Source organism: Netta rufina (assembly GCF_964035555.1).
Source record: "Netta rufina genome assembly, chromosome: Z".
NCBI lineage: Eukaryota > Metazoa > Chordata > Aves > Anseriformes > Anatidae > Netta > Netta rufina.
Window position 1 is genome coordinate 41,400,457 of NC_140126.1, and position 17,061 is coordinate 41,417,517.

Genomic DNA, 17,061 nt, shown 5'->3' on the forward strand with positions numbered 1-17,061 from the left:
CTTTTTGACCGACTGGGTTTGAGCAAGTCACAGCTCAGAGGCAATTTAAGAAAGCAATGCTTGCTGTCTCTCATGCATTAGTCACTGGTTCCTGGATCAGACACAGTGCTTAATAGCAACCATGTGAATGAGTGTAGTGTGTCTACATTATCTGCCATGCACATAAATCTGGGCATTCTACCCGGTGTTCTGCAGCTGACATCAGTATGCCAGTTTCGGGGCATTGCTTCATAGACATGATCCACAGCTATTGCATCATCAGTCATACTGTTTAAGTCCCATGATCAAAAACATTAGCCTCTGACCTATACAATTTTAGTTATTTTTTACTGGCTTAGGCAACTGCTGGGCTAGATTATATGCGGATGCAAGAGAGACCAATATTTTGCTAGAGGAGGCTGAGGGTGACATGGATTATGCAGACTAGCTGATACTCGGTTTGAAATCTGTTTCCAATGGGCAAATTAATAAACTCTAAGGAAAAAATATTTGGAAAATTGTTTTTTATTCTCAAATAGCTAGTCCAGTTTTCTTAATGTAGCTAATATAATCTAAATTTTCATTTGTGTCTCCATTTTTTTTTTCCCCACTGGTAAAAGGAGGAGATAGGGACAAAGGAGGAAAAACACATGTGACAGATGTTTTATTAAATGTAATGATTCAAGTTGAATTCACTGTTTTTTGTTTGTTTGTTTGTTTGATTGTTTGTTTGTTTTTTGTTTTATTTTTTTTTTAAGATTTGTTTTGTATTTTCAGGCACATCTAAATTCACCTAAATTCACCTAAGTTCATGCATGAATTTTCTCAGTTTAGTAACTAAAACAAAAGGACAAAACACTACCCTTCACCTTACTGTTTGCCTTCAGTTTTGCAATTAGCAAGCAACATACTGCCTACATCTGGCTGATAGACTTTATTATTTCCAGTACTTGTTTATTTTATCAGTCTGGCTACATGTGCATTACCAGTGAAAATGGATGATCACCACTTGTTTCTGGGAGGGAAAAACATCTGATATTCTATACCATGGAGAGTCCAGGGCACTGCTGTTATGTGAAATACATGTGAGAATAAGTAAGCATGATTAATGCATACACATTTGAACAATTCACAGACAGTTATTTTTGACTAAGAGTGGGAGGATTTTACTCTTCCACACTTGTTATGTATACACTGTGCCCCTGCAGTGGATTTATCTGAAGTCCATTCACAACAGAAAATATTGCATGTGCTTGTTGAGATAAACAGTGCCTGTGACACTCAGTGTGATGATAAAATCAGTATGATGCCACCTGCTTGCAGCGGAAGTGATTTCACACATCCTTCAACCCCCTCAGAGTTGTGGATGAAAAAACTCTTGCTCAAGGAGCCAGCATGGTTCTTGGGTATCCACTGGGGAGCACTGAAAATTACTTCCTGGGGACTGCATCTGCTTATGTGGTCTTTTTCCCGTACCTTGTATAAAATCAGTGATCACTTCATAAGTAATGTGATATGTTGCCATGAAAGTGTTCCTGACAATTAAAAATGTTGATTTTAAATGTAAAAGAAGAACAAATGCTTATGGGCCTTCTTTGCTTGGACTTTCTTCTCTTGTCACCCTCGCATAAAGTGGGGGTAAGCTGCACTGCTACAGGTGGCATCACAATGCTATGAAACAGTCATTAGAGGCTGGGGGGAGCAGTTCTAGTCCTTCTTCATTTCAATAGGCGCTGTCTATGTCCTTTAGCTACCACTGCAGAACAGCAAAGTAATGTGTTTTTGATGTATGTGGCAGCAGGTTCAGGTCCCGTTTGATCTTCTTCACCAGAGATAATGTTTACTTTGTGTCACAGTAAAAGAAATTTTTATACAATTTGTCAGAAATAAATGAACATAGCAGGAGATGAGCCCACAATGCCAAAAGCAGCTACACAGACTTTATTATTGTCCAGCATTTATTGTTTCTTTTTGGGCTACGTTTTATGAAAACAAACAAACTGATTTTGCATTCTCTTCAGCTTTCAATAGACAAAGAAGACAAAAACAAAAACAAACAAACAAACAAACAAACAAAAACAAAAAAACTTTGCAGAAGTTTTTAATTGTTTTTATTCTTTATCAAATAGCTTTTTTTTTTTTTTTTTTTTTGTGTGTGTGTGTGTGTGTTAAAGTACTCTTTTTTCTATGGGAGAATGTCGCTATGTAAAAGTGGGAACAGACTGTAAAACTCTGTGTTTTAATGAAATATTGTCTTAAAGGGATAAAAATAGCATTTCCATGAGGTCAAAAAGGTTCAATTTTTGCTTTGTTTTAGAATTTATCAAATGAATTCATACCTACTTGTTCATTGTATACAATGATGAAAGGTTATAATTTCACCTAGATCAATATTGTTATAGAAAAATAGTTCAGACATATAACTGCATCAAAGAATAAAGAGTTAAGAAGTAAATGTTTTCATCCAAGGGATGTTTTGGTATTTACATACATAGACTCACAAGTAAACAGAACACACTGTTATTATCCTATGTTTAGTTAGTACTTGCTGTATTTCACCTGACCTAGAAGGAGAAGCAATGCAGCAAGTATTTAGATTAGTGAAAACCAGGTATGGCAAACAATACCTTGCAGAACATTTCTGTGTTGTTGTGATGAACTGCCTTCTGTTTCAAACTCTCTTACCTACCCACTTACACAGACATCTCTCAAACTAGTTCATGATAATGTCGGTAGTCTTTTTCATATCTATGCACCAAAGAAAAAAGCTTTACCTCTTTTCAGTTAATGATTCAGATCTGGAAACTCTCCTATACATTGATCACAAAACCCTCATCCCTTCTTTTTCCTGATTCCATTTAAAAATGTATTTCCTCTTTTGTCCGGCTGACCAGACTAATCTTTAACCTGCTTTGCTGTGGCTCAAGACAGGCAAGGCAGATGACACCTGCATTAAGCCAGTCTGAGAGCTCTGTAAATGGAAATGTACAACTTTACTTGCAGCAAACTGAATGTATTATACCTATTAAACAAGAGATACTCTTTCTGAGAAATATGTTTGTTGTCATTTGAAAATGCAGTTACATAATAAAGTCATCCTGGGGTAATAATATATCATGTGGGCTTACAGATTAGTGCTTCTCATCTCTCCCTCCATACTATTCAAGAGATTATGTACTGTGGCCTTATTCTTGCACTGAATTTATGTAGGACTTTACTAGTAGCTCTAATAACTGGTCTGGAAAAGTACCAAAGTCTGAGCTGTTGCTTGTTCAGCAATGTAACTGGTTAATAGGGGCATGCAGAAGGTCAGAGTCAAGCCCAGGGCTTTTTGTATTTTCACAGTAACCTTAAGCAACTGTTTTATCTGGTGAGGGGAGAGCCTCAATAGACAGCAACGTCATCTGCTCTTTCTGCTTTTTCATGTGCGCCTGGACCTGTTTTGCTCGGCCTTCCAGCCTCTCAGTCCACTCATGGCGAAGCCTGCAAAGAGAGGACAAGTGCTCAGCAAGCACCAAGCCAAATCTTTCAAATACATCCAAAGCTTTTCAGCAGGGTTGAATCTTTCCCCTCTCTCATCACCACAGCACTTGTCCCGTATTTATTTACCATCTACACATCTCTCCAGCTTACCAGATTGGGAATGCAGGGAAGAAAGAGATAGCACTGATGGTATCAGTGGGTGACATTGCTGGATTCCTAATGAGTCAAACAACTGCTGAAACACTGTCAGTGTGAAGGGCTGTTTTTTCTCTGGGGTATTCTCAAAGCTACGCTGTCTTTCTGATAAGGTCATTTAATGTAGAGATTAAAAATTACAATTAATGTCCTCACTGCAAATTTACTGTATAATGCTCTAGAGAAGAGCAAGCAGGAAATGAAATATGTCTATTTGGCTTTACTTTGAAACAACAACAACAACAAAACAAAATAAAAAAGGAGAAGATATAGACATTTGGAATCCAAAATCTCTGCAAACCTTGTATGTGTTTAATGAAAGGAATTGATGTCACATGCAAGAGAAGCTGCATAGCTGCAAGGCATAAGTTTAGTACAGAGAGAAGAGAAGATCACCAGGGACTACTACAAGATATGGTTGGTAGGGTCATTTTCCAAGGAAACGGCATTAGGGAGCACCTGACCCAGCAATGCTATAGGATTAGATGTCATATGGTAATGCCAAATGCATCATGGAATATATGTTGTTTTTGCTTGTTTGTTATATATATATATATATATATGTATTTATATATTACATTTAATGTATTAAAAAGAACAGCAGCTAACGATTTTGTCTGAGAATAACTTAGCATTAGCTGTTTCACATGGATGCTTGCATTTGTCTGGCTTCTGAGTTTGACTGCAGATTGTGTTTTGAACTTTTCCCATTTGGTCTGCCCTGTCTTGACTTCACTATTCTCTCATTAGTATAGTTAAGCCTCAAAAAGCAGTGCAATTAGTTAGTAAATGTTTGCCATTCAAAACACTGCTGTTTCTTGTTAACTACCAGCCTAGGTGTCACAGAGGGTGCACCTGCCTATTAAGAGCTGTTTAATTCTCCCAAGTGCCACTTACATGGGGTAGTGAACCTGTATATTTTGTAATGACAGTGTCTATTACCTACTGAATGTACCTTTTTTTTTTTAAATTAGGGAACACTTGTGAACTGCTTGGGCTTGTGACCTTGAAGGAACTTGCTTGTGTCTATTAATTACCTGAAGTAATTAAGACCTCTTCAAAATTCTTTTGCTGCATTTTTTTTTTTCATTCAGACAAGATCATGTAAAAAACTGTAACATTTATAATTTTGTGGAATTAAAAATATTATTGACACAACCATAACTGGAATTTCTTTGTGATGTCTCCTTGTGGCAGTGGGGGGTTTTTGCTTGTTTTTGTTTTTGAAGCCATAGTGACAAAGATTTTCAGTGCAGCAGAACATTTTCATGGCTTTTCTTTGCAACAGCTTTATTATTTGGGTTTGGAAATATTACTGACTAGCTGGAGTAGGATACTGAGAACAGGCCTGTCCACATCTGATGATAATGGAACACATGGTGTACTTAGGTATTGATTTCCTCATCTTTAAGATGATGACAATAGCTTCCTCCTTAGGTGCCAGGGTCACAGTATTTGGATTTTTTAAAAAGATTCAGTCCTTTTCAAGTACATACTTGTTCTTTGAAATCAAGTTAATTTATATGAATGTGCCAGTTTTGAAGAAACTTATGCAGGAAAGACTTTGCCAACTTCAGGAGAAAATCCCATAAGAAAAACACAAGAGGGACATACATTTCTTATTCTGCTGCACTGTCCATTATTCAGGGGATTCACCTGGTGTGTCGGAGGCCCTAATTCAAATTTCTGAGGTGTGAAAGGTTAGGAAGTATTTGAGGCAATCTACTACACCTGAGTGGAGTATTTATACTACAGCTGCAGCTTCTTCTGGGGGTGGTTGTGGTTTTATACTGTTTTCGCAAAATAAAATTTAAAAACTTAATAGCCTTTTTTATTTTGTTTACTTATTTATTTTCTGTTGTAGAGCAGGAATATTTATGAAATGTGTTTCATGGAATAGACAAACCTTATTGTACCATTTCTAGCTTTGGGCTTATATGATGTAAAAGACTGTCAAATACGATAAAGGTGCTATGGATCTGTTTATGCTACACATTAAATGCGTGGTTTAACTATTGCTTTAATGTGATACAATCTTATTTATTTACTGAAGCTGTACCAGTTCCAGGTAAAAATCCTGATATGTTCTAGCTGTCACAGACCATACTGCCAAGGTGCTTTATTTTTATGTGGCTATGCTCCAAGGCCTTTAAAGAATGTTCAAGGGGTTCAGGGGTGAGAGGTGTCTGAGTTTCCATGCAGAAGAGCCATGGAAATATGAGACAAGCAGCTGTGAGAGGAAAAGTGCCAAAGACCCAGAACACAATCTGTGCTATGAATAAAGCACTACAATAATGGGTTACTTTTTTTTTTTTTTTTTTTTTTTTTTAAAACACGTGATGATATGACTGCTCTCTTGGCCAAAAATTAAAAAATACCTCTTACTTGTTCAGTGCACTTTTCCTTAACCTAAGTTCTTCACCTTCTCGTTGTCTGGTATGCTCTTGGATGACTTTCTCCCAGAAGTTCTTCAGTCCTTCTGCATCATGACCACCTATCTTGTGGCGTCCAAAGTTGGTATGCTTGTTCATTATCTGAAAAACAATTTGGATGTCAAATCAGGAGCTGAACCTGAGGAAGACACTATTTTGCTTAGCCCCTTGCAATTTCTTTCCCATGAAGGGCTTTTAAAATAAAGTATGTTGTCTAAAGAGTATAGATAGCCCATGTTTACTCTGCCTTGTTGCAAAATTTTCATGCATTGAAACAGTCCTTGGGTGTTAGTTAAATGCCATACCTATTTTTTGGTACTGAGCAAAGACTACACATGGCAGTTTTCTGGAATATTGTGGAAAGCTTAATATGTGAGAGATTTTAAATGGTTTTGCAAGAACTTGGGAAAAATACTTTCAAATATAGTGAGTGAAGTTTAGATGAGCTGTTGTGAAGGGTTTTCTCTTTTTCTGTCTCCTGTAGTTTTAAAAGAGATCATAGATGGTTGTTATCCAAGGGAAATACTTTGCACTTAAATGATTACTACTATTAAAATATTTATTAAATTATTACTACTATTACTACTTCAAATGATATCAAACACAATATATGCCTGGAAATTATGAATCTGAAGTCGAAGCATACAAAGTACAAAGCTCTAGGGAGCTTGTTATGGGCTTGTTCTTTAATTTATCAAAATTTAAATTTAAATACTACTAAAAGTAGAGCTTGTTAGAATGTAGGGTTGAATTTCTCCAGTATACGAGAAAAAGGGCAGAAGTGAGGGGATTCTTTTCCTTGCTAAACATGTAGTATTCAAAAGTAGATGGTTTTAAAATGTTCAAATATATTAGATGCTTGCTGGTATGAACAAACATGCATTGGTTTTCAAATCTTAATGGTTCTTTGAAAGGTTAAGGTCTGTTGCATACTCCCAAAGGAAATTATCAGAAAAGTTGTATCATATGTTATACTTGTTGTTGGCCAAATATTTCTTTGGTAGGAAATTATATGAGGTACCAACAACTTCTTATTCTTCTACCCCAAGCAGGAAGCACAATCTCACAGAATCACTGAATCACAGAACCGTAGGGGTTGGAAGGGACCTCAAGAGATCTTTGGGTCCAACCCCCCTGCCAATGCATCACTCTCCTGCTATAACTCCCTCCAGAAAGTGGGAGGGTGGAAGAAAGAAACAAAACATGCTCCTAAGTTTTCTATAACTAGATCAGTACATAATTTGGGGATTGCTATGAAATCCCTTTGGTTCTCTACATTTATCTATATTCTACTGTCACTAGCATTAGCTGATGAATTGTTGCCTTATAGACTCTGATATGTACTGGACAATTTGCTCAGCAGATATTGCCATACTATATGAAGTATACTTATGAAGTATTAATATGAAGTATTAAGAAGACTATGCTACTGTAGGCCAATGTGAGTAAACCTTTGATTTGTCCCATGTTGTAAACAGAAGATTAGAGAGTGTCAGACACAAAACAATCACAGCAGTATTGTGCAAGGTCTTCCTACCAAATACCGTACTTAAACTCCTGATGTTCTAAAAGGGCACAAAGTTGAGTTCTTGGGGTATTCCTAGACTAGATATTTAGATTTGGCTTAATATCCATTAAAACATTTTTTTTTTTAAAGAAAGATAAATAAAAACAAATAATTTCTACAAACTTGGTCCTAAGTCTAACCACATTGAAAAACTTGCTTAACAAAAAGAAAAATCTCTGCAACTTCCAGCTGCAGTATATACATATGTGTGTGTGTATATATATATTATTTATTTATTTATTTTTAATTTATTTATTTTATTTTTTTTTTCCACAGATAATTCTGGTTGCTTAAACGTAGCACAGTAAAATTTTAGTGTGGATTGGTTAGTATATGTAACATAATCTCCTAATGGATGAAGCATCAGGTATGCTTGAATGGTTACGTTAGTGGTCACTGCAAGGTCAGCAAGAGAAGTAATATCACCAAACCAGTCAGATATTTTCATCTAAGGAAAACAGCAGTTTTCTTATGTTTCCTCTGCTGTGGACTGGGAATGATGTAGCACAGTGAGATATAGCATTATATGGCTATGGTTACAGCAGATTTACTAGCACCAATTCCTAAAAGTATTTTGTATATAAGTGATGTGAGAATGCAGGTAATCTTTTAATGATCTTTTAGCTCAATCTGAGGCACTAGAATAACAGTATTATTTAACGTTTGATCTTGCAGAATGTCATGGACATATTGGAACATGCCCTATATGCACCTTAATTCTATAGGCTTTGAAAATGTTACAATAAATGCTCTGGTAATGAGTAGTTACAGTGAGTGATGGAATATGATTATTTCATCATTCCTAGACTAGCAGGTCACTTGGGTCTTTGCACCATTTGAAGGATCTTCTATCAGTAGCAGCTGTCCACTTGACACTCCAGATAATTATACTGTTGCCGCAGAAGCCGAGTGCAAGCTGCCAACAAACTGTCTGAGTAGGTTTGCCCTCCAAACCCTGTTATACTTTGCCTTGTGTAAGAGTCTGCCACAACACATTAACCTTTCATTAGAAATTAAGATTTTATGATTATTAAACTTCTAGTAGAATTTCTTCAAGTGGTACAAGGAGGGCCTCCAGTCTTTATCTTTACCTCTTTATCTGTTTTGGCTGTCTTGGATCTTGGCAGCTTCACTCAGAAGCACAAGTTATGGTCAGTCAGGTACCCCAAAAAGGAGGTACTTCTGCAAATGTTAGTCTGGTGTGTTTCTGGAAGATTTTGGAAGCCAAGGACTTTTGACTTAATAATCTTTCTTAGGAATATCAGTAACAGTGAATATTTCACATGGTATCTATCGCTGTGGTTCTGGCTAAGACAGATTCTTTATATAAGACTTTTGAAGACGATGCCATCTGGCATTATTAGCTTGCATCTCTCATACTGTGAAGTATGAAAACATCTTTTCTGTGAACCTCACGTTACAATGTCTATGTATAGAAAGAGTAAAGGTCATGTACATTATGTAATACCTTCTTTTTTCTAGTTGAATTATAATTAGGAACTTCCTTTCTGAGTAATCTTCCATTTGTTTTCTTCATATCAATCACTCTTTCTATTTTACTTCTCTATTTTTTATTGGTTCATTGAGTTTCTGTTTCCATTTAAATATCCCAATAAAATAAATTGGAATTACACTGACATTTGTATTTAATACTGGCAAACCAGTTTGTTCTTATTTCCTTTACTCTGATAACTCAACGTTCAGAAACTATCAGGATGGTTAGATTTTCTTTGTAAGTCAAAAACACTCTTAGACTCTCTTGACTAACTGGAAAGTAAGCAAGAAAAATGGCTTCTCTCTCATCTCTATTTTAATTTCATATAACGAATTATTGTCATGAAGAAACTAAAGGAAAGTCGAGGAAGCATTTTTCTAGTTACTACTGGCAGGGTGATTTAAAATGTTTTCCCAATGATATGAAAGTAAAATAGGAAACAGTAACATTTCTGTGTTCTTAATGAATCATTCAGGAATCTTGGTGTGAGTGTCATTTATGACACTGAAAAATTTGCATATGAAACTTTCCATGATGTATTTCCTATGAAGAACTACTAGCATGTGTGTAATGGTAGTGCAAGGTAGAGTGTTACTAAATCTACTAAACTTACTACAAGTAAGATAGGTTGTGGGTTGTGGAGTCCAACCTGCTGATTTGAAGCATAATTGACTGATTTTACTATTTATTTATTTATTTATTTATTTATTTATTTTTATAAAATAAACTGATAAAACAGCATCTAATTAAAAATAAAATTAGGTCTTGGCAAAAGGAGCTTATATGTTAGGCAGCTCTGAAAGTCAACTGTCAGAAATATGTGTATGAGTGCATGAAACAGTTTGTTATACCATTGGTCCTTTACAGGAATATTTTATTTTTTTTGTGTTGCCAAATTGTTAGTTAGTAGAGAATGGCCATGCAGCAATTTGTAAGAGGGCTGTCACTTATGATACACAGATAGCATCTACATATAATACATTGGTTTAAATTCTTTGACCTGCTGCCCCAGAACATGTTTAAAGGAGATTCAAAGAATGAGTGAGTAGTTCTTTTTCCTCATCAGTTCTCTCCTGTGTAAGGGAAATTGAATTTTGCTCCTAGCTGGGAGATAGCATATGTGGAGCTTTTATTCAGTGCCACAAAATTAATACAGAAGCAGCCAGTGGTACAATGTTCTGTCTTTTAAACTCTTTTGCAGACATGTGTTTTGGAAAAGTACTAAATTAGTATATTTCCAAATTCTCTGGTCTCAGTCCCTTCCTGGCCTGCATATTTTGAATTATCAGAATATCATACAACTTTGACTGAAGTACCGAGAAGAGATTAAACAAATATCTAATGCAAGGAATTTCTCTTCTCCACCTTCATAACCATCTTTTTACTTTGGAATCCTGCCAGAGACATTTTTAGGTTCAGAAATGACACTTGCTGTTTTGAATTAAAGTACTATTTTTAGTAAAGTTTAGGTAAAATAAACAAGGAAAAGGAGAAAGTCTTGTCTGAAATACTGGGAAGCATTTTTTAACCCACTTTTGGTCTTTCCCTTCAATGCATCATAAACTAGCTTTCATCTCCAATATTCAGTATTTTATGTAGATAAAAAACACTTGTTCATACAATGAGAATCTCTGAAAATCTTTTATTTTCAAGTGAAGAATATTTTAATGCATTGACAAAGCTGTTATCTAAACATGTTTTGAGAAAAAATGTCAAAGTAAATTTTAATCCAAAAGATTCATAACAAAAAAAAAAAAAAATCAATCAGTTGGTTTGGCTATTAAAAATGAATGAACCTTATGTTTTCTTTCTTACTGGAAAATACTTTAGCCATCAAGATGAAATAATGTTTAAACATTTCTAATCTTTATTTTCAAAGTGTGTGCTGAGACAAGAATTTAACAAGAATTATTTTTTTACTGTATATATATATTTTAAAAATGTTTCCTTTCTAAAAGGCGGACATAGGGTAAATTTAAACACTTTCAATATATTAAGATTTCAACCAATTTTAACTTTGAACATGAACAACATGAACATTTATGTTTCTGATTTTTTTTTTTTTTTTTTTCATTGTAAACAATTGAAAGACTATCTTTGCCTTCAGGTGGAACAAGTCCCCAGGGTCATATCATGACCATAAGCTATTTTATCTTTGTTGGGCCACTAATTAATCTCTTATTCTTTTTGCCCTTCTCTGGGGTTTGTTTGCCCAAACATAGAGCATTTTCCAGTATTATTGAATTGTTATTACAGTACAGTTCCTGTGATAAAATCATGTTTATTTTTATTTATTTATTTATTTTTAAACAATAATAAAAAAATCTTTATTTTCTAAAAAGCCTTAAATTAATCTGCATCATTAGGATGAAAATCACATATTGATTTTATGATTTTTTTTCATTCAGCTGAAGTATGTATGTTATTATAGAAGGTATAGTAATACCCCAAAACAACACAGAAACAAACAACAGGTTAATAATTGAAGTTAGGACTAGAGTAAGACAAAACAGGCAGGATAATTCTGAAAATTTATAATCAGACAGGTGCAGATTATCTTTCAATAAAATCTACCATAATACAAGGTCATGGAGGGAAAAAGAATAAAATGTTATTCAAATTCACACAATTTATCAAAAATAAGATAAATGTAAGTGCATGTATGTTTAGGTGAATTTAATAATCAAGATAGAAAGAGAAAATCTTATTTTGGCCAAAATACAAGAATATAAATGCTTACTTTGAGTGTATAGTAGCTTCCTCTTCTGTCAAAGTATGGATTTCTTGAGTGATTACCGAATACTGTCACTTTTACCTCTGGGTTCCCCTTTTCAAGAGGACTCCAACTGCCAGGAATAACTGATGAAATCTTTTCATCCGTCACTTATTTTTATTTGGGGGTGATGACATCTGCTATTATGGATTGGTTTAATGGCAGGGGCAAAAAACCCAAACCTACAGTCTCATTTTGTGAAGGCTTTAACACACCAAGTGGAATGGCCAGACAGTTACAGGGCACAAACTTTGAATGCCACATTTGATCTGCACCATAATTTTTGGCAGGTGCTGCTGATGTCATAAGTTGGCTCTGGAGAAACAGTTATTCTTTGACAAGTGCAAATCACTGGAACATATCTTCCATATGACTTGCAAAAAATCAGTACTGTCCCCTCCAAGGAAATTGATAGATCTGAAGAGAACATGTTGAATAACACAGCCTGTCTCAGATTGAACTACTGAGTGCCTGGCAGATAAATAGACTTTTTACCCACTTTTGAAGTGTTGTTCTGTAGGAGCACCAAGCAGGCTACATGACAGGATTCCAGCAAAGCTGTTAATGCTCTGAATAGCACAGGAATTTGAACTCAGCCTTCTGCTATCTGGAATTATAGAGTATACAATTTGTTATAGAATTTGGCACTTCCACTTTCTCGGACAGATTCTTCCTCCTTCCATTGGTACCACTGGATGAGCAGAAAAGCACAGGGCAGTAAGGCATTGCTTACTCTGACAAATGGAGAGAAGATTGAAAGGGACCTCCTGATCTCAGATGCCATTGGCAACCTGACTGCATAATCCTTCTCTTAATTTACCAAGTTATGAAATGAATTTGGTAAATGAGTTAGTTGAAAGGAGTTGTTCCAAGAATGTACCATTCTCATAAGGACTCTCTAATAGATTAATGCACACATCTAGTTCCCCTCATATTTTTTTTTTTCCAACTGATAATCTCCGTCTTATAACAGAAATTTTAATTAGATTCTAAATTCATGACATGTCTTTTTTGCCACTTTATTTCAGTCATTCATATCATCTGTTTCTTTTGTCTTTGATATACAGTCCCCTATGCTGATGACAACTTTTGTATCCTCTGGAAAATTTCTCTAACTCACTCCTTCATTTTATGCCAAATATCACCACTCAAAACAGTAGTAAGACTTTTAAGATGAATCCCATGGAATCCCACTTTTAACATTCTTGCAGAGAGGGAACTTTTGCTAAAAGATATTATCTGATTTTAGCCACTTCTTAATCACTTAGATGTCTTTTAAGATTGTTCTCTGTTGTTTTATGCATACCTAATAATTTTCCTGTGACCTCATGTTAAATATTTTTCTGAGGTTTGCATTTTATCTGATCTACATTTATCTGCCCATGTTTATCTCAGTCTAATAGAAACAATGATGTAATGTGTCATGAGTGACTTTTGGCAAATCCTCTTCACATTTATTCCACCTTCCTTCAGGTCTTTAATCATTAAATCATCCAAAGTTTGTCTGAAAGCCTTAAATGATGTAAAATCAGACCAAAGTCTCTATCTGAAACGTAAGAGAATACGGCTCCACCAATAACACAGTAGGTTGTATTCCTATTCTCTTTCAATGACTAAGGTTTGGAAGAGATTAATACGTAGAGGTAATATCTTTTTTTTTTTTTTTTTTTTTTTTTTTTTTTTTTTTTAGATCAGATACTATAAGCTGAGAAAAAATTGCACAGTCTGAAAGAGAAGCATACTTTAAGCTGAATATTAGTTGAGTACAATTGCTTTAAGTTCAAACAGATACACATCAATGAGACCATCAGAGAGAAAAGTTAATTCTTCTGTAGGAGAAGTAGAAGATCGTGAGGGAGAGGTAATAAAAGTAACCTTATCTCTTACAATAAAGAGAAATTGATTATTTATCACTTGGTGGATGTAGTTACCATATGGGAAGAAAGGAAGAGAAAGAAAGATAATGATCCATTAAGTATCCTTACTGAATCCGTAGTTTAGGTGCAAAATTATTTTTTTCCACCAGAAAGATACTCAGCACTACTACTGTTAGTGGAAGGTAGCTATGAAATGTAGCACGAGGCCAGTAATTTACTGCTCTAGAACAGACTGCTCCGTCTGACAGCTGATCCAGGACTGTAGGCAAATGCCCAAGTCACTGGTGATGATGTTGGACACTTACAGTCTTACAGTTTCTCCTCTTGGAGCTGCTCCACTTCATATAAATAATGAAATACTCTGGACTTGATAGACAGTCAATGGAATGCTTGTTTAATCTCCTGTATGACTCAAACTTTTTTTTTTTTTTTTTTTTTTTTTTCACTATCCCATGCACTGAGTAGATTGCCTCACATTTTGCCTACTAGCAATTCCAAGACACGTGTTCTCATGGCAAAGGAGGTACATGAATTTTCTTTTGAAAAGTCTTTATTTGATTGCAGCACTGACCAAAAACAACAACAACATAAACAAACAAACCAACAAAAAACCCACGGATCTCAAAATCCTGCTTGTAATTTGTGTAGCCTTGTGTTTGAAACTTCCCAAGTTCAACGTCTGAGAATTTACCCACAATTCTGATGTGTAATTTCAGTGGTGCATAACAGCAAGAATAAATAGGAAGTTCTAGGCAAAGGACTAGGATACCAAAGGCCCCATAGAAATAATCAGAGCTTTTTGTTCTTTGTAATTAAAGTGGTTGAGACTTCACATGCAAGACTTATTTGATACTAAATGCAGATAAACAATACAGTCTTAGTGGCCTTCTGGTAGTCCAGAGTAATCTGCATAAATATTATGTTACTTTAAAATTTGCATAGATTTATTTTACAGACGTTAGAAAAAATATTTTGAATAAATTGTTTTCTCTTCGAAAAGCAGATAGGTACCACTATCTATCTGCTGGAGGTTGTTAGCCTAACCTGTCAATTTCACCTAAGGAGCTGACAAACATATAGTGTACCTCTCCAAGTATGGAAGTATGGTTCTGACAGTTGCAGTTGCTCATTTGTAATGATTTAGGGCTGCTAACAGTTCTCATGCAATGCTGTCTTGCAGTGACCTACGCCCTGGTGTAACTGATTGATTTGATTGATTCTGGGGTGTTGTATAGTAGTAGTCTACTTTGTAATCCTATCCTTACCATGTATTTTTTTTTCTATTAGGTGCAGAAATCATCATTTATATGTATGTTTTTGTTGTTGTTGTTGTTTTTTGTTTGTGTTTTGTTTTTTTCCTCTTTGTGTATGCAATTGCAGGGGATGACTGTTAACTGTTTTTTTTTTGTTGTTGTTGTTGTTTGTTTTTTTTTGTTTTTGTTTTTGTTTTTGGTGTTTCCTTACTGTGACACCCAGAGGGCCTCAAAAGGCCTTAATGGTTCTGCCTGGCTTCACCTGGGACACACAACCCTGTCCAACCACCACATTTTTGCTCAAGACCAGGAGTACAGTTCCTGCTGGATCCTGAACTGTGTTGGAGGTGTCTACAGTCCTAAAAGACCAACAGCACAGAGCAGGCAAAAGTACCTAGAGACAGTATCATGGATGGCCTTCCTCTGGACCTTCTTTTTGGAGGTATCCTGGACCTGTTTCATCTTTTGCCATCCTTGGAGTTGCTAATGGACTCTGTTATCAGATGTTGGGCCTTGCTTGGCTTGCCCTTCTCAGATCCCACAGGATGGAGTCCTCTTGGTGAAGTCACTGCATATTTTGGGTCACCTGGGCTCCTAGCTATCACCTAGCACTCCTAGAACCCCCTCATGAGGCAGCCCTGCTTTAGCTGCAATGTGACCATTACTGTAGATGTGATTCCATGTGTGATAGCAACATAGGAATATTGATGATGGTGGAATACTATATCTGGTCATTAAAACCAGGAAGAGTATGGAAGAAAAGACTTCCTTGTCTACAGTTGGTGTCTCCCTAGTCCTGTTCAATTTGGTAAAAATTGCTAAAAATGTGCTAATGTTGGCAGGACTGTATTCTACTTTGTTGTTGTGGAGTCAGACATTAACCCATCTCCTGTGCTGAGAACCATGAATCCATCTCTGTACTCAGCTCTGGTGAGGCCGCACCTCGAGTACTGTGTTCAGTTTTGGGCCCCTCGCTACAAGAAGGACATCGAGGTGCTTGAGCGGGTGCAGAGAAGGGCAACGAAGCTGGTGAGGGGCCTGGAGAACAAATCCTACGAGGAGCGGCTGAGGGAGCTGGGCGTGTTCAGCCTGGAGAAAAGGAGGCTCAGGGGTGACCTTATCGCTCTCTATAGGTACCTCAAGGGAGGCTGTAGCGAGGTGGGGGTTGGTTTGTTCTCCCACATGCCTGGTGACAGGACGAGGGGGAATGGGCTTAAGTTGAGCCAGGGGAGTTTTAGGTTAGATGTTAGGAAGAACTTCTTTACTGAAAGGGTTGTGAGGCATTGGAACAGGCTGCCCAGGGAAGTGGTGAAGTCACCATCCCTGGAAGTCTTTAAAAGACGTTTAGATGTGGAGCTTAGGGATATGGTTTAGTGGGGACTGCTAGCGTTAGGTCAGAGGTTGGACTCGATGATCTTGAGGTCTCTTCCAACCTAGAAATTCTGTGATTCTGTGATTCTGTGATCTCCCTTGTCTCTCTTCAGAGTTTGATATTCACTTGTATAAGTGGTTCAGATCTGTTTTGTTTTGTCTGAATGAGTGAAAAAATGACTTATTGTTGTAAAGTATGTCAAGAAGGTGGAGGGCATCAGTACACAAAATATTTTCCCAATGGTTAGTGGATTCTGATATTGCATGCGGTCAGCTACATAGATGGTGTTATCAAAATTAGGTACATAAAAACATATGCTTACAATCAAGTCAGTTTCTTTGTAGTGTCTGGGTTCCTGGCAAGAACACGTGAATGGTGTTGTAAGAAGACTCGGAGAGGGGAGAACCTGAGTTTGTGAAAGGCAGCTTCTGTGGAGATTAGCTCCACTGCTAATTCAGTGCGGATCATCAGATCAACACATGCTGCCACACAGCATGGAGAGGACAGTTGCCCTTCTTACGTATAGTCTGACAACGGTGACTCTTGTCAATCCATTGTTAGTCAAATAATGATTGGAATTACTGTTTCCAGTAATTTCTAAAAGAATATTTTAGAACAAAAACAAACGGTTACAG

General features: G+C 36.2%; 1 protein-coding gene across 1 annotated transcript; it reads right to left on the minus strand.

Moving 5' to 3' along the window:
* Positions 1-3,329: 3,329 nt before the first annotated feature.
* LOC311221175 (protein FAM240C-like) lies at positions 3,330-6,188 on the minus strand (the record flags this gene model as incomplete). Its single annotated transcript, XM_084304998.1, has 2 exons — positions 3,330-3,462; positions 6,043-6,188. The coding sequence occupies 2 exons, from the start codon at positions 6,186-6,188 to the stop codon at positions 3,330-3,332; spliced, it is 279 nt and encodes a 92-aa protein (XP_084161124.1).
* Between the last annotated feature and the right edge of the window lie 10,873 nt (positions 6,189-17,061).